This window comes from Musca vetustissima, unplaced genomic scaffold (genome assembly GCF_032173495.1).
Source record: "Musca vetustissima isolate MV318-11 ecotype Yass unplaced genomic scaffold, APGP_CSIRO_Mvet_v1 utg3874, whole genome shotgun sequence".
In the NCBI taxonomy this organism is placed as follows: Eukaryota; Metazoa; Arthropoda; class Insecta; order Diptera; family Muscidae; genus Musca; species Musca vetustissima.
This window is the reverse complement of record NW_026878129.1, coordinates 37,773-61,281: the sequence shown is the minus strand read 5'-3', so window position 1 is coordinate 61,281 and position 23,509 is coordinate 37,773. Positions and strand designations below refer to the sequence as shown.

General features: G+C 33.7%; 2 protein-coding genes across 2 annotated transcripts in view; both read left to right on the top strand.

The window, feature by feature from the left end:
- The window catches only part of LOC133322925 (steroid receptor seven-up, isoforms B/C-like), a 45,443-nt gene extending 30,295 nt beyond the window's left edge, over positions 1-15,148 (top strand). The window contains exons 4-5 of the mRNA XM_061531876.1: positions 14,418-14,575; positions 14,876-15,148. Coding sequence (XP_061387860.1) covers positions 14,418-14,575; positions 14,876-14,992 — 275 coding nt within the window. The 3' untranslated portion in view covers positions 14,993-15,148. The remainder of the gene's footprint in view (positions 1-14,417; positions 14,576-14,875) is intronic.
- Positions 15,149-15,341: 193 nt separating this feature from the next.
- On the top strand, positions 15,342-16,121 carry LOC133322926 (platelet binding protein GspB-like). Its single transcript, XM_061531877.1, has one exon. The coding sequence runs from the start codon at positions 15,342-15,344 to the stop codon at positions 16,119-16,121; it is 780 nt and encodes a 259-aa protein (XP_061387861.1).
- Positions 16,122-23,509: the final 7,388 nt, after the last annotated feature.

Genomic DNA, 23,509 nt, shown 5'->3' with positions numbered 1-23,509 from the left:
TTGTTTTTTTTTTTTGAAATTCCTTAACTAAGTAAATTTTGCGATTACGATTCTCCTACAATTACAAAAAAAAAAACAACATCTAAGCACTTTGAAAGTTATGCCACTTCCAAAATGCTAAAAAAAATTGGTGAAATTATTTTCATTATTTTAAGCAATCGACAAAATGTCTACAAGTGAGAAGAAGACGAAGAAAGCCAAAAACTACAACAACAACAATAACCAAATGGAAACCTTAATCTTAAGGTAACCCAACACGGAAATTTGGTCAAGTTGCTTTAAGACGTCGACGAAGAAGAAAACTATGATGACAATGACGACGACAACGAATACGACGATGAGGACACAACAACAACAACGACATAGTAGACGACTCTCTGATCGCTTGTAAATAAGCGACATAAACGAGTGTTGTATTAATGTTCATAATGTGCAATCTTGACGTCAATAAACGTCGTCGCTTTTTAGCAAAAGGACAAGCATCGAAAAATCGTTGACTATTTTACAGGCCTGAATGGCAGTCAGTCGGCCAGGGAGTTAGGTTGACTAAATGAATGGTTAGTTGGCTGGTTAGCCAAGTTAGATGGCTAGCTGTAATTTTTTTTTGGTTACTAGAAAACAGAGGTGGACTTGGAAGAGTAGAAAAATAGGGGAAATAAAGAAAATCAAATAGTAATAGCCTCTATGTATAGGTATGCCTTTAAATTCGAAATTTTAAGAGAGTTTCGGCACACGTATCAATAGATTTGGCTTCCACATTAGGTATAAATCTCCTTACAAAACATCAATTCAATGGCATAACGTACTGAATTAAGCCTAGAACGATGTGTGTTAAGTTTCCTGAACATCAGTTTGGATTTAGATATAGCTCCCATATATATTTCCGTCCGATTTAATGTGAATGGTATACCAAAGACCCTATATATGTTTGGATTTGCGCGAAATTTGGTATAGCGTAATGAATTAGGTGATGATGTCTGTTAAGTTTCCTGAAAATTGGCTCCGATTTTGATATAACTCCCATATATATTTTCGTCCGATTTAATGTAATTGTTGTACCAAAGTAGCTATATAACTTTCGATTTGCACAAAATTTGTTATAGCGTAATGAATTAGGTCTAGAATGATGTGTGTTAAGTTCCTGAAAAGCGGTTTAGATATAGCTCCTATATATTTTTTCTTCCGACTTCACGTAAATTGTGCACTTGAGACCCATAGTTTATCCGATTGACACCCAATTTTGCACAATGAACTGTAGTTAATATAAGTTAATCTCTGGCATGTCTCGTTGAAATCGGTTCATATTTGGATATAGCTCTATACATAAATTTTTTCGCCCGATTTCACACAAAATTGACACAAGTTGTGCACAACTTAGTTAGGTTAGGTTAGGGATGTACGGTTGTTGTAACAACCGTCCACTCGGAAACTATGTCCATTGTGATCATCCTTCATGTATATATGTACCTATAAAGAAAAGAAAAAAGATAGCGGAAGAGTAGGGAGAAAAAATAGTGAGAAAGAAGGGGGCGGAAGAAAGATTACTTTAGCCAAGTCAATTTGTTGACAAAGCCTAGACATTGGTTAGGGTCTATTTTGGAGAAGAAGACTAGATTATCAATTTCATAATTTCCAAACTGTTTATATCTTCTGCTGATCTGCGATGGACATTTGCAGAGGATGTGCTCAATTGTTTCCAGTTCTTCTTTGTCCTCACATAGACGACAGTAATCCTCTTTACTGGAGTCCCACTTAGAAGTGAGAGATCTAATTTTGCAGTGACCAGTTATGATCCCCACAACGATTTTGATCTCCCTCTTACTGTGTTCCAGCAGCGAAGACGTTCTTTTACGAAAGAATTCAGGCCAGATAGATTTAGAGATTCTGCAAGCAGGTTCCCTTAACCATCTGTTACCGACTACCTCGCAATGGAACGCCCGGATTCTGCCAATGAAATAGCTAATGGGGGGTTTCACAGATCTCTCAATCAGAAGACTGGACGACGCTTCAATGTCGTTATGTCCTGGAATCCAGCATAACCCAACTATCTGTCGTATATCATTCAGAGCGGTCTTACAATCATGAACTGCTTTCGAATTTATAGTATGCGACTTCACCGCTTTCAGGGCCGCCTGCCTATCTACATATATAGTCACCGGTCCCGTAATGTCGGCATTAAGTGTTTTTACTATCTCAGCCGCTTTTGTGATTGCGAGAATCTCTGCTTGAAAAAAACGCTACAGTCATTGTTGAGTTTATATGAGTTCTGTATACCTAATTCCCTATAGTAAACGCCTGCGCCTGTGCCTTCCTCCATCTTGGACCCGTCTGTGAAGATTTACCGACCTGGCAGAGGTAGGGAGGCACTAGTCCAGGATTCCCCACTAGGAAATTCAACTTTGATGTCATTAAAGTCCCTATGGGGGAGAATATAATCACTGATATGACTATCCCCCCTCAAGAGGTCAAAACCTGGCGTTATGTTTAGGATGCTGGCATGGCCGCAGTTCAGCGATTTCAAGGCATCTGTTTCTCGGAGTCTCAGGCCACACCTGGCCGCCTGGAATTTGATCAGAATATCCAATGGTTGGAGATTCAAGATTGCGTTCAAGGCTGCCTGTGGTGTACTCAACATTCCTATTCCATAGTAACTTGCGATCTAGGATAGTGCCAAGATATTTAGCTTCATCAGAAAGGGTTAAAGTCACTCCTCCAAGTAATGGCAGACGGAAACTAGGAATTTTGTGCTTCCTAGTGAAGAGCACCAGTTCGGTTTTAGTGGGCTTTACACCAAGATCTTTGGTGCAAGCCCAATTAGACAGGGTTGAAAGGGCACCCTCCAGGATGTCTGATATTGTCGCACAACTTAGTTAGTATAACCTAGAAGTTGGACATAGGTGGGTCCGATTGGCACAAAATTTTGCACAACGTTAATCGGTTTAGATTTGGATAGTGCTCTGTTGAATATACCCAAAGTGGTGAAGGGTGTCATTACTACTTTCCTTACTGGTTTAGCTATGGCACTTGAAAGATATTAAAAAAAAATAATTGTTCTTTAAATATTTATTTTTCTAAGCTAGAAAAATAATTTAAAGAAATCCAGGTTTTGTTTGGTCCTTAACAAAAATATTGTTTTTTGAAAACCCTGTTAGTATATGGTCCTTGAAAATATATATATTTTTTAAAGTTCCACAAATTTGAAAACTATTTTTTTTAAATCCATGCTTTTAAATTGTCCTTAAAAATGTATTTTTTACAAATTCTTTAATTTTTTTTTGTATATCTTCCAAATGACAAAAAAGTATAGTTTAATAAAATACCAACTATTTAAAAATTAATTTCCAATTCTCGATCCCTCCCCATTCTGTATGTCCCTGTCTTCATATTCGCTAACAAATAACCTATACGTTGTTAAAGTCCTACAAAATCAGAGACGAAGAAGACGACTACGACAAAAAACCAACAACAACAACATTCAACAAAAGAATCAAAATCTTCAGCTTAGTACAAAGTCTCGTATGCTGTCGCTCAGTGGCATTAGTTAACATACAAAAAAACAAGACTTGCTGGTGGATACCAAACGAATGAACGAACGACCGATCGACAGACAGACATCCAGCTTAGAGCTTACATATACTCCCATTGCAAAGCCCAGGCCGTTGTCGTTGTTGTCCTATCAAGAAAAGTGAAGAAGAAATATAAAGTTTACAAAATGCAAACGACAACAACAACAACAGCACACACAACATAAGTAACATCCAGCAACAACAACAACCTTTATTACATTAAACAGTTGTTTAAGAAAAAAAGGTAGAGATACTTCTTCATAGTATTCTCCCCCTCCTTGCTTGTGATATGTGGTTGGGGCATCCGACGTGGTGTCCCTCTGTTTAAATGTCTGTCTAAACGATTTAACATCCAAGTTGAGTAGTAGTTGTTTTTGTTGTTGTTATTATTGTCATCCATAGCAGATATTGTTGTTGTTGTTTTTGTCATGTTTGTCATTTGATTTTTCTTGCGCGTTTTCATTCCTTCAGATGCTGCGGGGTGGTGTAGGGGCCCATTTTTATTTGAGATATTACAAACAGCTCAACACAAAATCGGCTGTCAATGTTTGGCTTGTGATGTTTGTGGCCTCTTTTGCGGATTTCAAATTCAGAGGATTGGCCATAATAATAATATTGGCCAATAAATGGACATTGTATGTGACACCTTTTGGACACACATAAATGCCAAGTGACCTCATTTTCTAGTGTTTTGGTTGATTTTTTTTTTAAATTTTCAAAATGGGAAGTAGTAGCGGACTTAGTAGATAGCCAGAGGTAGAGAATTTTAAGAGTAAACCCTTTCGCAAATTTTGGAAAGCTTGAACTTCCAGTTGTTACTCCCTCTCGTTATACTAATTAACTTCCATTTCTTTCCTTTCATAGAATAGTTCCCATCATTAAAAAAAATCCCTACCATAGCCTGGCCCATTGTAACCGAACTTCTTAACCATTAACAATCAATAATGCAGTAAACACGATTCTTCCAAAAATACAACAACAACAAAAAAAAAACTTTTTAAACAAACGTGCCGCAGCTTTCGTTATTTCAACGACATGATGCCACAAACAAGATACACCACGCCACTCACTCACTCTCCCGCACCGTTGCTGGTGGGGTGCCAAAGACTGATGGGCACCACCACCGCCGCCATCGTCAGTGCCATTAAATGTCCCCATCATGACGATAAGCAGCACCCTCAGTGTCAGCAGGCAGTCAGGAAGAAAAAAATCACTCAACGCTTAACAGCAATAATTGTCAATTGACTTTCTATCAAATCAAACACAACAACGACAACAACAACAATGTTTACAATGTAAAACTTCTTAAAGTCAATAACTGAAGTGATTTGGATTTGATTGCATTAGGCAAGGTTCGTTCGTTTTGGTTTTTTTGTTCAGCCAACCACCAAAAAAGGGTCAAAATTGGAGGCTTCCTCCCCGCGCTACCTCCATAAAAGATGGTCAGCTAACCAAAAGTAATGCGAATTGATTTTCGAAACCCTTTTTTCAGAGGCGATCTTTTATTTTTTAATGTCCGTTCTCAGTTTTTTTTTCGTTTGTAGTTCACTAGGAAAATCCAGAGTGGAAAAAAACTAAATCAAATTTCATGAGAGCCAAAATCGGAACACACGTTCCCGTCCCCAGTCAGCTATAGGGGGATAGCTCAACATGTTACCGTGGCTAGACATATTTAGCCAAAGGGAACAGATGGTTAACAACCAGACAGAGGCACAGTGGGGGGAAATGCAAACATTTTTGCTCAGATTTCTAAAAAAAATATTTTTTTTGATATTTTTTAAAGGGCCACAAACTAACGTAGTTTTTTCAATATTTTTCGCATTTATGATCCGAATTGGATGAAATTTGGCATAGCTCATCTATTTGGCCCAAGGACGAACTCTATTGAAACTGGGAAAAATCGGTTCAGATTTAGATATAGCTCCCATATATATTTTCGATTCCGATTTTAGGTAATTAGTGCACTAATTACCGATTTTAGGTAAATGATGTACCAAAGTCCCTGAAAATCATTCGATTTGCACGAATTTTAGCATTGCGTACTGGATTGAGTCTATAATTTCTTGAAAATCGGTTCATATTTAGATATAGCTCCCATATATAGTTTCGCCTGATTTTAGATAAATGGTGCACCAAAGTCCCTAAATATCTTTCGATTTACACGAATTTTGGCGTGGCGTACTGACTTAAAGCTAGAATGACGTGTGCTAAGTTTCGTGAAAAATCGGTTCAGATTTAGATATAGCTACCATATATAGTTTCGCCCGATTTTAGGTAAATGGTATGCAGAAGTCCCTAAATATCTTCCGATTTGCACGAAATTTGGCATAGCGTACTGAATTAAGTCTAGAATGACGTGTGCTAAGTTTCGTGAAAATCGGTTCAGATTTAGATATAGCTCCTACATATAGTTTCACTCGATTTTAGGTAAATGGTGCACTAAAGTCCCTGAAAATCATTCGATTTGCACTAATTTTGGCACAGCGTACTGGATTAAGTCTAGAATGACGTGTGCTAAGTTTCGTGAAAATCGGTTCAGATTTAGATATAGCTCCCATATATAGTTTCGCCCGATTTTAGGTAAATGGTATGCCAAAGTCCCTAAATATCTTCCGATTTGCACGAAATTTGGCATAGCGTACTGGATTGAGTCTAGAGTGGTGTGTGTAAAATTTCTTGAAAATCGGTTCAGATTTAGATATAGCTCCATATATATTTCTGTCCGATTTTATGTAAATGGTGCACCAAAGTCCCTATATATCCTTAGATTTGTAAGACGTTTGTTAGGATTCCATCTGATGAACATACCTAAAGTGGTGAAGGGTATCATATAGTCGGACCCGTACGACTTTACTTCTTTCCTTACTGGTTTTAAATAATTTTTTCCAAGTGCCTCCTAAGGCATGGATTTTTATTAATGGATGTATATTAATTTTGTCATCGAAATATTCATTTCCGACCCTATGAAGTATATACATTCTTGATCTGGGTAAAATTCTTAGACGATCTTACAATGTCCGTCCGTCTGTCCTTCCGTCCGCTATCTTCTGAAGGAATTGAATACGCGGAAATTTGGTACATTGGGTTCTTTTTGGGTACCAAATATCTCTAATAAAAATTATAAATATTGATCCACTTTTTCTGGTAGCCCCCATATAACGGTACCTCCTAATTGGCTGTAATTTCGTATTTTGAGTTCCTAATATGTACCAAATCTCTCCACAAAAAATTATAAATATTAGGGTATTTTGGGGTTCTTGAGCGCGTTTTTCAACCGAATTCGCTGCAATTTGGTATTTTGTAGTTGTATGTGGTAACAAACCTCCCTACCAAAAATGTTTAATATTCTCCCACTATTTTGGGGTCGTCCCCATATCAAATTAGATGGGCAAAGTTTGAATGAAATTAAAATTTTCTGAAACAAATTTGGTCCAAAGAAACATGGGGTCTACGACCAATATTTAGAACCATAATTGGTTTGTAGGAATTTCGGTATAGGTACACATTTTTGTATGTTTCCTATATTTTTATTTCAAGTGGAGGGTATTCAAAGTTCGGCCCGGCCGAACTAAACGCTTTTTCACTTGTTTTTTTTAATAACTTTTTTCCAAGGCCCACCTAAAATTTTGTCAAGGCCTGTAATAAGTAAACATTTATTGTAGAACATAATCATGGATTAGTTAAAAGATCTTTTCTCAAGGTCTCCAAAATTCTTAATTTTTTTAATATTTTCTCAAGGTCTCCATTAATCCTAGATTTAGTAAAGAATATTATCAAGGTCTCCAATAAGCCAGGATGTACATAGGTCCCAAATAAGCTTCATTGTTTTTTTTCAAATACTTTTCTTAATACCTCCCACTGTACCTTAGCGGTGCTTACTCAATAAAAAAATAACAACTCGTCTGCAAAGTGAAAGACGACATACCTTCGTCTAATACCTGATGATAATATATTGAAGCCGTAAAAAAATCTCTACGAATTTTCCAGTAGGGAAGAGCGAAGGGAATCGATGACTGAGAAAAGTTGTGGACAGTAGGTATGGTTAGGGTAATGGCTAGAATGGAGAAATGAAGTGCAGTGTTCCTGATTTTTTTTTGGCAAAATGAAAAGCTTTCTCAACAGTTGTTTCAGCTGTTTAGTTGACGATGATGCTGATGATGCAGCAGCTTCTTTGGGCCAAAATCATTGCTGGCCATGAATACTTGAACTTGATTTTGTTTTTGGTTTTATTTTTCTGCCAGCCAGCCAGCCAGCTTGGTAAAGAGTTCAAGAGCTGGCTTTAACTACTAGCTCTAACTTTACTTAGGCAGAATGTCGGTCGGTCGGCTGCTTGGTTGGTATGTTTGACTTGACTGTATTTCGCAAAGATCGTGACCGCATGTCTTAAATGCATAATGACCGTAAATGCATTTTAAAGTTTTGATGCCATAGCCAAAAAAAAAAAAAAAAAAAATGGGGGAAGTATTAAAAAAAAAAAACGAAACTAACCCTCGACTACATGGAAAAAATCACTATTCTTAAAGAAATTTTGGTTGTGTTTTTTTTTTTCATCTGACCAACTTATGTTCCAAAGACATTGGCATGGAGGGGATCCGGAGCGATGTGCCAAAAAATCGAAAATCATCTCTTATGTAGCCTTTGCCAAAAAAATGAAAACAAAAAAATTCTGCCAGAAATCTGGCTGGCGTTTACTCAACTCCTCCATGATGGCCATCATGGTTCGTATAAATTGTCTTACTTGACAAAAATATGATGGTGTAGAAAAGGTTAAACCGTTTTTGAGTATTTATAAATTGTGGACTTTTTGTTGATGTTGTGGTTTCTATTTTTTTTGTTATTTATGACTTTTTGATTTGTTGTTGTTGTTGGCACTACTTAGTACAATTTCCCCCCTCTCTGTACAATTTCTTTATTCTCTATAGAATTTATTTTTTTATTGTATGGAAAAAAATATATATTTTTGTGATTTTTATTAAATGTTTATAACTTTATTATTAACTAGAAAAAAAATAAAAAAAACAACAACAGCCACAACAATAAATAGAGGCCTTCGCTTTATTTTTTGTCTAGTCGAATTGTTTTTGGAGGTTACAACACGTTTTTCGGCGCGTTCTCTTTGTCGATTATGCCAATACCTGCTATGCCGAAAAATATGAGATATTTTAGTTGCTTTGTGTGTTTTTGCCAGGTCATAGTTCATTTGCATTTTATGAACAATTGCTTTTTAATCTTTGAATGGAAAATTTATAAGCTAAAAAAATATATATTTGTTGGAAATATGCCTTGGAAATAAAAACAAAAATAATAATAACTGTATTTAATATTTTGACAATTGTTAGAGATTTGTTTATAGGAATTTAAAAACCTCGTAAGGGGTATTAAAATTTGTATGACTTTTAAATTATTTGATGATAACAATACTCTTATAGAAAACCAGTAAGGAAAGTAGTAAAGTCGGACGGGGCCGACTATATGATACCCTTCACCACTATGGGTACATTAAACAGGACTATTAACATGAAATTGGATGAAATAAAATATGTGATATTTATCTAAATGTGAGTCTACCTAGATCTATCCATTAAGTATGTAAATCGATTTCAAACAAATATAAATAGGTCATCCGTTAGGCATTATATGGGAGCTATATCTAAATCAGGACCGATTTTCATAAAACTTGGCAATAACTTACTTCTAGGCTCAATTACGTACGTTATGCCAAATTTCCTTCAAATCGAAGGATATATAGGGGCTTTGGGGCACCATTTACATGAAATCGGACGAAACTATATATATGAGCTATATCTAAATCTGGACCGATTTCCACGAAACTTGGCAGGCATCATTCAAGGCTCAATTCAGTACGTTATGCCAAATTTCGTGCAAATCGAAAGATATATAGCGACTTTGGAGCACCATTTACATGAAATCGGACGAAACTATATATGGGAGCTATATCTAAATCTGGACCGATTTTCTCGAAACTTGGCAGACATCATTCTAGGCTCAATTCAGCACGTTATGCCAAATTTCGTGCAAATCGAAAGATATATTGGGTCTTTGGTGCACCATTTACATGAAATCGGACGAAACTATATATGGGAGCTATATCTAAATCTAAACCGATTTTCACGCAAATTGGCAGACATCATTCTAAACCTTATTCATTACCCTGTGCCAAATTTCGTGCAAATCGAAAGATATAAAGGGACTTTGGTACACCATTTAACCTAAATCGGACGAAGATATATATGGGAGCTATATCTAAATCTGAACCGATTTTCAGGAAACTTAACACACATCATTCTAGACCTAATCCATTTCGCTATGCCAAATTTTGGGCAAATCAAAAGATATATAGTGACTTTGGTACACCATTTACCTTAAATCGGACGAAAATATATATGGGAGCTATATCCAATTTTAGGAAACTTAACACACACCATTCTCGACCCTATTCATTACCCTGCGTCAAGTTTCATGCGAATCGAAAGATATATAAGGACTTTGGTACACCATTTACCTTTAATCGGACGAAAATATATATGGGAGCTATATCTTAATCTGAACCGATTTTTCCCAATTTCAATAGGGTTCGTCCTTGGGCCAATTAAGTCACCTGTGCCAAATTTCATCCAACTCGGATCATAAATGCGACCTGTACTTTGTTAACAAAAATACATGGACGGACAGACGGACATGCATAAATAGACTCATACAAACATATGCACAAAGGCATAATACCCTGTACCACAGTGTGGTGAAGGGTATAAAAAAACAAAAAATCCAAGGATTCAAAACAGTGATCACTTGTTTTCATAGTCGCTTTAATAAATATTATTAATAATTTTTTATTAAAGTCTCTTTTTAAGTAAAAAAATCTCATTTTATATTAATGACATATTTCCATAGCTAGCAGCAGCTACATATGTATCTAGCTGTTTGGTCTTGGTCTACAATTGGTCTTAAAACCTAAAATTATGTGTCATTTGTTCATTTTGTGCAATGACATCAATATGTATGTCGCCCATAAGTTTATCTTTGCTTTGTTGGTGTTGCTGTTGTTGTCTTCAAGTTTTTTTTGTTTTAAATTCATGTTAAAGTATTTAATTTCCTTGCAATCGCCGGTCGGACTCTATTGGCAATTGTTGCTTATGGCAGCGTTTTTTTCTGTTCATCCGCTCAAAAATTGTCTAACGTCTAACGCGTATATACATACACATGTAAGTATGTGTGTATGTGTATGTTTGCTTAGAAACTATCAATTAATGTCTATTTAAATTGACCATAAATATGTGGTTAATATTGTTAGTTTGTTTTTTTTTTCACATTTTCTGTGTGCTGCGAGAGTTTCCACTATCAACTGACCAAAATGAAAAACAACAGCAACAAAAACTACGACCAGAGTAATCAATAGTATTTAATAGAGAAGCAAAAAAAAAAACTGAAAAACTTATTGACGTTTCTAATACTCGGTTATCGACACATTCTACGCCAGCCTCGCTGCTGCTTTTGTGGTTAGCCAACAGAACTCGTGTCTAAAATGCCTGTAAATCTGACACTTTTTGTTAATGTGTTTCGAAGTTTTTTGTTGTTGTTTTTGGAAAATTTATATACCAGGATTTATTCAAAAACCTAGATTTTGTTCGGCATGTGTTAGCGCCATTTTTGTGGGGAGAAATATTACCGAAGGTCCATTTTCGAATATTGATATTTTTAAATATTTGTTTTTAATCTTGTCACAGGGTGACAAAATTGTTAAATATATTGACAATTTTCTCCAGGAATATATGGTATTAAAAAGGGAGGAAGCGGGTGTAACAATTTTGATACTCAGAATAATAGTTTTATTTGCAGGCATGCTGAGACTTTTGGTGATGTATGTTTCCTAATAAAAGTAGGGTTTATTTTTCTTGTCTACCTCTCGGTTTTCAGAATTTGTCGAGCTCTGTAAAAAAATTTTAAAATTTTCCCAGACTTATTTAAATTTATTTTATTTTATCTTTGTTGTATTAGTTTGGCTGTAGGCTTTTTAAAGTAAAAATCGTTTTTAATTTTGATTTTTAATATTTATTGTTTCCAATATTTCGATTGGATTCTCCAATCATCCTCAGGGAACTACAATTACATATATTTTAACAGATTGAAAAAACAATGACAATATGTAAATAAACTTACTTGAAGAAAGTTATGTTGTCTTTAAGTCAACGTTCTTGCTTCAACTAAAGTCTAACAGATTTGTATTTGTTTACTGTGTGTCTATAGATTTGAGCGCAATTGTCTGTGTCGGTTTTATAATTGAGTCGAGTGTCAAGTGGAGTGTTGATTATGTGCAACATCTCAAGAGTAAACCTTTTTTGATAATTACTTTCTTGAGTTAGAATTTTTATGTCATTAAAATCTGGGGTATGTCCGGATTTTGTGCAGTGTGCTGCAAGAGCTGTTTTTTGCTCTATGGGTTTGTAAAGAGCTTTTTGATCCGATTTATGTGCGGATATTCTTGTCTTTAATTTAGTCTTAGTAGTGCCAACATATACCTTTTGGCATACGTTGGACTAGTCTCCCTTACATTTAATGCGGTATACTACGTTGGATTATTTTATTTTAATTTTCTAAATATATTATACCAGTTTCCTATTAAAAAAAATCGAAATACGTAATTTAGTAATCTCAGCAGGTTTTGTATTACAGACTAAAATTTTCCTATTAATAACAAATATCGTAATATAGGCGTGAAAATGTTTGCCCGTGACCAGTCAGGCTTCTATTGCTGAAATGCATTTATTTTGTACTACCATTTTTATGCTTCGTTGCAAAAAAATTGTGTTAATTTTTTTAAGAAAATACATCATAAATCATGGTGATTGGAATAGAAAAAAATCGAAATACGGTATTGGCGAACAAAAAAATGTATTACAAATTTAGCGCCAGCACTTTTATAGTACAACTTGCAACAAGGTGGCACACACACTCAATTAAAAAAAAAAAAAACAATATAAAATTATTTTTTTTTATAAAAAATAATAAATAAAATACAAAATATGTATATATCTTATAGGAAGATTTCCCACCCAACGGCAAACGAAAACATCAAATAGGAGACAATTCATTTGAAAAAAATTACCAGCATACCAATAATACCGAATATTAGGGTGTGTCATTGTATGCTGTCTACCACCAAAAATGTCTTAAAAATCTATAAGTGACTCCTGGTGGGCTTCTCGACAAAAATGTTCTTGTTAGATCAAGAAAAAATATTTTTAAAAATCCCAAAATTTTAACTTGGGGCACTGATAGTCCTTAAAAATATTCTTAAAAATCCATTAAAAATATTCCTATGGTTATGGCTCAAATTGTCAGTGAACAAAATATTCTTTAAAAATCCGAGTTTATGGCTTTAATAGTCTTTAAAAATCCACGCTTTTGATAGTCCTTGAAACAAAATCTTTAAAAATCGAAGCCTATGGGTCTGATAGTCCTTGAAACAAAATTTTTAAAAATTGAAGCTTATGGGTCTGATAGTCCTTGAAATAAATAATCTTTAAAAATACACGCTTATGAGTGTGATAGTTCTTGCAAAAATTTAATCTTTAAAAATACACGCTTATCGGTCTGATAGTCCTTGAAAAAAAAAAAATAATCTTTAAAAATCCACGCTTAGGGGTCTAATAGACCTTGCAAAAAATATTATTTAAAAATCCACGCTTAGGGGTCTAATAGACCTTGCAAAAAATATTATTTAAAAATCCACGCTTATGGCTCGGATAGTCCTTAAAAAAATATTCTATAAAAATCCACGATAATGGTTCTGAAAGTCCCTTAAACATATTCCTTACAAAAATCCACGTTTATGGAGCAGATAGTCCTTGCAAAAAATTCTTTAAAAATCCACTCTTGTGGCTCTGATAGTTCTTGAAAAAATAATCTTTAAAAATCTGCGCTTATGAATCTGAAAATCTTTGCAAAAAATATTCGTTAAAAGTTCACACTTATGGCTCTTATGAAATATTATTTTAAAATCCTCGCGTATGACTCTGATAGTACTTAAAAAAGTATTCTATAAAAAAATCCTCGCTTATGGCTCTAATCATCATTGAAAAAATATATTCTTTAAAAATCCAACCTTATGGCTCCTATAGGACTTGAGGAAATATTCTTTAAAAATCCAAAAAAAAAATTGTCATAAAAATCCGAACTTATGGCTTTTAAAAATTAAATAAAACGTCAAACAAAAATTTTAGTTTTTAACATACAAACCTTCCCTCTCGAGCGTGTACAACAAAATTTCAAAGTTCCATTTAACAAACATGTGTTATATATATTCCCCTTCTACGCTCCTAGACATAATTAGGAGACATATTAGGAGACATGATTAGACATAATTAAAGCTTTAGACATTCTTCCATTCGTATATATACACAGCATATATATTTTTTCAATGACAAACTAAAACTATTTTCAAATCTAAAAAATAATTACACATACATGTGTACCATATCGCATTGTCATATATATGGCTATGCGTACAATTGTGCGTCTGAATGAGCGAATCAAATCGATTAATGCAAAGCTAGACAATGCTGTTCTGTTTCGAACCGTTCTTGGGCCATTATAAATAATACAGACTGATGACTGGACTGACTGACCGACTGTCCGCACCGATAAATACAATGTTTCACAAAAGAATGAAAGAGAAAAAAATGAAAGGAATGAAGAAATTGAAATGAATAATTACACACACATACATATGTGTACATACTCTAATTAATTAATACTATTATTTGCGTTGTTTGTCAAATAAAAAAATATTTATCGTAATTTTTTCTGTTTTTCTCTTCCTCTCTTCTGTAGATGCCTGCGGCTTATCTGATGTCAATCACATAGAATCCCTGCAAGAGAAATCGCAATGCGCCTTGGAAGAATATTGCCGGACGCAATATCCAAATCAACCAACGCGGTTTGGTAAATTACTTTTAAGGCTGCCATCATTGAGAACGGTTTCCTCACAAGTAAGTAGAAATTAACATTAAAAATTCTGGTCTGCACCTTAAACATATTTTGTTTTTAATTCGTGCCTTATTTGAACGTCCAAAGAATAATGAAAAAAATCCAAAGAATGATTAAAAAATTACTTCCATTTTGAACATAAAAAATCCTCGTTCATTTGGAATTTTTAAAAAAAATACACGCCTTATTTGAAACTTGGAAAATATTAAAAAAAACTCCACGCCTTTTTTGAACCTTGAAAATGTTATCTTCTTTACCGTTATTAATTTCCTTTTTTTGTCTCTTCTAATCTTTCCTTCCAGGTCATTGAGCAATTATTTTTTGTGCGTCTAGTCGGTAAAACACCCATTGAAACATTGATACGCGACATGCTGTTGTCCGGCAATAGTTTCTCTTGGCCATATTTACCATCGATGTGACACACAATGTGGAGACAATTGACAACGACATGATCATCCACGGCGGCAGCAGCTGTTGCAGCGGCAGTTGCAACTAGCCAACAGCAACAGCATCAACATTATCAGCAGCAGCAGCAACAACAACAGCAGTATCAACAACAACAACAGCAGCAGCAACAATATCAGCTACAGACACAACAGCATCTTAAATCCGCATCATCCACTTCACCATCCTCATCACCCGCACCACCACCACCACCAACAGTTGCAACATGGTGGTGTTTATGGCAGTTTTGCTGCAGCCGCAGCAGCTTCAGCTTTGGCTGGCAGTTCCAATACAAATGATTTTAGTAATTTGCCTAGTGGTTCCATGGACCATGGCAGTGCTGCCATGGAAACAAGTTTGGATAGAATGGCCAATGGTACGGCAACAGCCACTGCAAGTTGTGGCAACAGTGTGAGTAGCAGCAGCAGTAGTAGCAGCAGTGTTAGTGGGGTAACTTCAACGGCCACGACGGCAGCTACACCACCCCCATCCACAACAGCAACAACATCTGTTGCGGGAGCTTCGGAGAATGTGAGCACTGGTGCGGGTGCAGGAGGTGGTGTTGCTGTTAATTATGCTCCAACATTTTTTGGCAACGATTATCATCATCAATTAACCCAATCGGCTTTAATGGCCAATAGCACAACATATGCAGCGGCGGCAGCAGCCTCCAGTACGGCCATGTTAACAAATTATTGTGATGCTGCCATGATGATGGCGGCGGCAGCTGTTAATGCCAATCAATGTCTGCAACAGCAACAACAGCGCATTGCCTTAATGGCCAACTGTCAGAGTGCAATGGATGAGCATGAATTTACAAATTTCACCAAAGATGTGGTGACGGCAGCCTTGTCATCGGGCGGATCATCGATGTGCTCTATGTCCAATAGCTCGGTGTCAGTATCCGCAGCACATAAAGTAACAATGGATACAAAAGCAAGTGAAAATTCCTCTGCGGAAAAATCCCCTTTATCGTCTGCCAAGGTTAGCCAGGCTTTTAAGGCCAAAGAAGAGCTGAGTAGCCAAACCATTGAGGGTTCGGATACGCCACCACCAAATTTCATCGATATCAGTGAAGTTCCTCTTATTGTGGATGTCAAGTAGTAGCCAAGAAAATTTCCTCGGTTTTTTCTATGGGTATGGAAAAAATGTTGAAATTTCAATAAAAAAAAAATAATAAAATTTAAAAAAAAAATATGAAAAAAAATATTTCTTCTTAAAAAAAATCTCAAATTCATAAAGAAAAAAAACATAGTTAAATACTGTAAAAAGCTGAAAAGATAGTTAAAATTTTAAACTTTTGTTAAACACAAAACTTTTGTAAATTATTTTAATTTTTATAATTTATTTTATATAAAAAAAATAATATTTTTTTAAGAATCTCAAATGAAGTCATTGTTTTAATTTTTTTCAATTAAAAAAAAGGCCGGAAAAAAGAAAATTTCTTTTTTTCAAATTTAGTCTCAAATTTCTAATGCTCAAAATTTTTTGAAAATTTTTAATAATTTTTTTAATTTCCATGGCTTCAAATAAACATATCTTAGTTCTAATTACAAAAATCACAAAAAAAGACACAAATAACAACAACAAGTCCCCCCTCAATAAAAAAAGTAATAAAAATAATACGTGTAACGTATTGCATTTGTTTTTGTAGATATAAACCAAAATGTCCAAAACTGTAAAAAATAATAATATATTATGTAAAAAAATAATAAAAATTATAATTATAAGTAAAAAAAAAAATAAAATGTAAAAATAAGAAAAACAAAAAATAATCTTATAAAATAATAAAACAAAACAAACAAACCGAAGGCGCATTATATAAATATATAATTATATATATAAAAATATAGTGACCAGGCACTTAATTATACTTAATATTTGTAAATTAATAAATAAATTTAAAAAATAAAAATATATTATATATAAAAATAATTAAAATAAAATCTGTATTTAAAAAATAAACTTAAAAAACATAAAATATATATAGCAATAAATAAATGTGTGTATAAATTTATAAAACAAAAGTTTTTCCTTAGATAAAAAAATAGACTTAATTTTGTTTGTTTAATTATTATTTTTTTTGTAACTATACTTTGCACAATTATACCAAAAAACCAAACACACACAAACACACTTTATGCTATACTATTTCTTTATTAACATTAGTCTTTTATAGTAAATGAAAAAAAAACTGATTATTGTGGCAATTTAATTTTAAATTTTTTTATGTATAAAAGAAAATTTTGAAATATTTTTATTTTCAAAAAAACAAGTCTTATACATATATTTTTTTAAATTTCATCTTAAAGGTGTTAATTTTGAAATTAAATTTATAAAATTTATTTAATTTCTTTTTTTTTTGTTTTGTTTTTTTTTCTCCTCTCAAATTGCAATCAAACAACAAACCAGTGCAACAACTATTAATTATTTAATACCACTATTTCTAATATTTACCACAGAATACTATTTAAGTTATGTTTTTTCGTCTTCTTCTTTTTTATATAAAAAAAAGAAATCAGTTTATATATACATTATTATTATTGATAAATAAAAAAAACATTAATTTGTAATTGTTTATTGAAAAAAAACTTTTTCTGTTGTTTTATTTTATTTTTTTTGGGATTTGTTTTTAAAGGGCAAAGGAAAAAAATCCAAAATAAATTTTCGAATTTCAAGGGGTAAGTAAATCCAATGGAAGTGCCTATAGTTTCAACATCAAACCCCTTAAAATAATTCCGAATTTGATTAGTCTGAACATAGAGTTTCGTAAATAGAATACATACAATATTTTTAAATCAGTGAGCGGAGCAGTATGGTCTGACGGGGCCGACCATATGATACCCTACACACAATTACCACTGAACATTAACTTTCTGCAGATGCCGAGACTAGCTAATGTTACATGGCATTAGCACCCTCTAGTGTGATAATGGTAATACAAAACACTACTAAAATTTTTAGACCCACATCCAGGAGTGAAAATTTAATTTTTAGACCATTTTAGGTTCTGATATCTTCTGGCATGTTTAACCCTACGGTCAATAACCGGGTACATTTGTACCTTTTTTCGCATAAAAATGCTGTAAAACTTTTAATAATGGAGATATTTGGGTCAAATTTTGAGGAATCATTCTTGAGGTATTTTCACACGTAATTGAAGAAAAAAATTATAAATATTTTCCATATATATAATTTTTAACATTTTTTAAAGTTATTAACTACGTAGATCAATAATCCTGGTACATTTGTACCCATCCAAAGATAGCTTTGTAACTTATTAAAAAATTGGACTATCGTGAGGTTTTTATACCTTTCACCACACTGTGGTACAGGGTATTATGTCTTTGTGCATATGTTTGTAACAGGCAAAAGGAATCGAGATAGACCCATAGTTACTTTTGAGAATATGCATAGAATCACTTTCTGAGTCGATTTACGCATGTCCGTCTGTCCGTCCGTCCGTCTGTCCGTCCGTCCGTCCATGTATTTTTGTGAACAAAGTACAGGTCGCATTTATGATCCGAATTGGATGAAATTTGGCATAGGTCACTTATTCGGCCCAAGGACGAACCCTATTGAAATTGGGAAAAATCGGTTCAGATTTAGATATAGCTCCCATATATATATTTAACCGATTTAATGTAAACGGTCCCTATATATCTTTCGATTTGCACGAAATTTGGTACAGCCTAATCATTTAGGTCAATAATGATGTCTGCCAAGTTTCGTGAAAATCGGTCCAGATTTAGATATAGCTCCCATATATAGTTTCGTACGTTATTGCCAAGTTTTATGAAAATCGGTCCTGATTTAGATATAGCTCCCATATAATGCCTAACGGATGACCTATTTATATTTGTTTGAAATCGATTTACATACTTAATGGATAGATCTAGGTAGACTCACATTTAGATAAATATCACATATTTTATTTCATCCAATTTCATGTTAATAGTCCTGTTTAATGTACCCATAGTGGTGAAGGGTATCATATAGTCGGCCCCGTCCGACTTTACTACTTTCCTTACTGGTTTATTTTAAATTAGTCCCTGTATACCACAGAAAACTATAGGCGTCGTCTTTGGTTATAACAGGAACTTCCTGAACAATTTCATTGCGATCAGCGCGACTTTTACGCCATCTAGTATGGCAATGGTAATACTAAACAATATCAGAATAGTAAGACCCCGGTAAATATTTACGTATAACTCCCGCATCCGAGTACATAAAAAAACCAGTAAGGAAAGTAGTAAAGTCGGACGGGGCCGACTATATGATACCCTTCACCACTATGGGTACATTAAACAGGACTATTAACATGAAATTGGATGAAATAAAATATGTGATATTTATCTAAATGTGAGTCTACTGGTTTCGTCCGATTTCATGTAAATGGTGCCCCAATTACATGAAATCGGACGAAACTATATATGGGAGCTATATCTAAATCAGGACCGATTTTCATGAAACTTAGCAGGTATCATTCTAGGCTCAATTAAGTACGTTATGCCAAATTTCCTGCAAATCGAAGGATATCTGGGGACTTTGGGGCACCATTTACATGAAATCGGACGAAACTATATATGGGAGCTATATCTAAATCTGGACCGATTTTCACGAAACCTGGCAGACATCATTCTTGACCTAAATGATTAGGCTGTACCAAATTTCGTGCAAATCGAAAGATATATAGGGACCGTTTACATTAAATCGGTTAAATATATATATGGGAGCTATATCTAAATCTGAACCGATTTTTCCCAATTTCAATAGGGTTCGTCCTTGGGCCGAATAAGTGACCTATGCCAAATTTCATCCAATTCGGCTCATAAATGCGACCTGTACTTTGTTTACAATTTAACATGGACAGACAGACGGACAGACGGACGGACGGACATGCATAAATCGACTTAGAAAGTGATTCTATGCATGTTCTCAAAAGGAACCATGTGTCTATCTCGTTTCCTTTTGCCTGTTACAAACATATGCACAAAGACATAATACCCTGTACCACAGTGTGGTGAAGGGTATAAATATAATTAGTCTCAAATTTGGAGGTCAGCCACTCATCTTGTATATATATTGTCAACTTCTCTGGTCTATGACCTTGAGGAATAAATATATACTATATACCGTAAATTTTGCCAATTTTACACAAAAGTCTGGGTCCATTTGAACCGTTAAATACTATCATGAAAGAATTCGTGTTTGTTCCTTGGTCAGGTCCTTTCTCTCTTAACTTTACGGTATGCCTGGATAAGTATACTAAGAATACAGAATGTCCGAAGTCGTCATAGGTCAACATTTTGAGTTATGACTTGAAGAAGTATACCGTTGTTTGCAGTTAAGGTAGGTTATTTTAGAAATTATGTATGTGCCTTCATACAAATCGAATACAATACTTATAATGAAAACGGCCGGGTCTGTTTGGCCTATAATCATATAATGTATCATATTTATTTGTGGTAGGCAGATCTTACTTACTTAGCTGGCTTGTTACAGAAGGGTTGTTTCATAAGCCGAGCTTAAAAAATTTTTCAAGCGCGTCGGTCTTGTGCGCATCTCCTCCAATTTTAAAAAGACCTCGTTGCAATATGTTGTCTTCTACTTGGTCTTTCCATCTAATTCGTGACCTTCCCATCTGCGTGAACCATCAGCAGACTCGCTTTGAGCTGAATCACATTATTTGTGTTAATCGAAAAATTGTTTAATTAACTCAGAAAATTTTCTTCCAGAAACTCAAAGAAATTTAAGACAATTTTTAAAAAATAAAGTAAGATTCTGGAAATTAGGCAGATGATATCCAGTGGAATACAACTTTGAAGCATGACTAGTAAGGAGAAGGGGAAAGTTGGATGGGACCGACTATATGATACCAAGAGACATTCCTACTTATTGTAAGATATAGCAATAGGAACTTCATAAACAATTTCAAAGCGATTTATACTTTCTTGTATGGTAATAGAAAGCCTCAAACCCTCAAAATGCCTAAAATAGAACCGTAACCGATCCAAGATCCTTAGAATTTTCAAGGACTAATTTCCAGAATCTTAGTTTAGTTTTTTTACAGATTTTCTTAAATTTCTTTGTGTTTCTGGAAGAAAATTTTCTGAGTTAATTATTTATGTATGTACACCCAGAGAAAAAATGGCAACATTCGTGTACAAAATGAGCACATTCGGTGTCAATAGTGTAACAACACCGTTTGCGGTCCACTTGAACACTGCGTTGTCAATTTGATACCGAGATTTTAACAACGGTTTCGAGCACGAACGTGACGCCATCTGTGGTCAGAAATTGTCACAATAGCGATGTTGAATGGACATTCTTTGGTGTCAATTTTGAAACATCCATAACGTTCCATTCTCATTTTGTTCCCAGAGTAATGCAAATAAAACAACTATGTTTATTTATTTAAAACATATTTTATTAAGGGGACCACCCCCATTCTCGGGGTTCAATTCGATTTAATTCGAATCTCCACTAATTCAAGAATGTCCCTACAAAATTTCAAGTGAAAATCTCAAGAACTCTTGAAGATATAGCCGATTTATTGTGTCAGCATCAAGTGGCGGCTGAAGGGCTTCTCAAACTTTAAACGCGTGTTTCTCTTTTGTGAATGGCGGGCACGATAACTCAAAAACTAATTACCCAATCGATTCCAAATTTTTACACGTTTCTCTGTGATTGTATAGCTATCGTATGAACTAGGATAAAGCCAATCGGTAAAGATCTTCCTTATTTTTTAACTTGGTTTTTGGTAAAAAATCGGCGATTTTCCAAAAATATTTTTTCAAAGGTCCGCCATTTTGTTATTTTTAGACCGAAGTCAATAATCCTAGTTCATACGAGAGCCCGACATGTACTCTTTCCTGTGAGGAGTTATCATACTCGCCAACAAAAATAAGGACTTCTTTTTAATTACAAAAAACAACAACAAAACAATTACACAGTTTTTTGTACATTATTTTTCTTCTCTTTTAATCTTCAAATATATATGTGCAAAGTTACAAACCTTAACAAGCATTGGTATTGATTTACCAGCCCATTGAAAATCTTGAAAAATTGAAATCGAGAATGGGGGGTCCCTTAAAAGAAATTAGTAAAATTTAAAAATGTTGATTCTACGATCACATTCTCAAACATGACAACGTATCGTGGTCAAATACTAAGAATTTTAAACGCCTGTTGACAAATTGAGAACAAGTGTTGTCAAAACCAAAGTGACAACGTATGATGAAAAAAAAAACACCGAACGGTGTTAGTTTCGCAAAGTGTTTTTCCCCTCGGTGTATATATTCAAAATCTCGGTGCCTTGGTTTTCTATATAAACATGCATCATTAGAAATCTCTTTTGTCATTAAAGTGGTATTAAGACAGTTTACATGAAATCCATACACGTGGCACCATGTTCGGTAAATCCCCCTCTAAACAAATCAATTATTTGTAACAATTTAACAACTTTGTTTTGAATCGAATATTAATCGGCATTTTTACAGTTGTTTTCCTTTGAAGTATTTATTGATCCAATTTCTGAAAGTAAAGTAAATCACCCATTACATCAAATGCCTTATCATATTGTTTAATTGTTGGCTATGTAATTTTTAATCTAAACTTAACCTTTATTAATTCACAAAAAAGCAAAACACTTTTCAAATCGTATTAAGCAATTTGTCAATTGTAGAGAAAGAACAACATTTTTTTTATATATTTAATTAATGTAAATAGAATGTATTTTTTTGTAAAAAAAATAGAAATGTATACAGCTGTTAGAAAATATAATGGAATATGATATTTGTTGTTAAATTTAACACATTGTCCCTCCTTCACATACCCCCGCGGTCTTTAAAACAAATACAAATATTATTAGTAAATAAAAAAAAACTTCGACTCAAGCAAATAAATAAAAAATGTAAGAAGAAATTATTGTAAAAAATGTGATTTTGTTGTATTTGTAAATTGCATGTATATTTATATATATATATATATATATATATTAAAACGTATTCGTGTGTCGTAACAAGCAATAATACAAACGAACTAACAAACAAAAAAGTTAATTATGTTAAACTGTCTTTAAGTAAATAAAAGTAATTATTAAATATCTGTAAATAATACAATAAAAATCCCATATATACATACAGTATATATAAATAAATTATGAATAATTATATGTAAGTATCATGAATTGTGTATTACTTTTTTCTGTGTAAAGTAATAATTGGTGATTTATTTTTGATAACTTATTTGAAATGTGTCAGTTAACTGATATTTTATTGTAAAAAGAAAACAAACAACAACATTAACATTAAGTTAAATACAAAAATATAAAAAATTAAAAATAATTAAATAATAAATATTTAATGAGAAATTAATCACTTTGTTCAATTTATCTGTCACATTAACTTCGGAGGTGAGTATAAATGTCAAAATCAATTAGTCAACAAACAAGTGATCACATGTGAGAGCAACCAACTACGAATGATTTT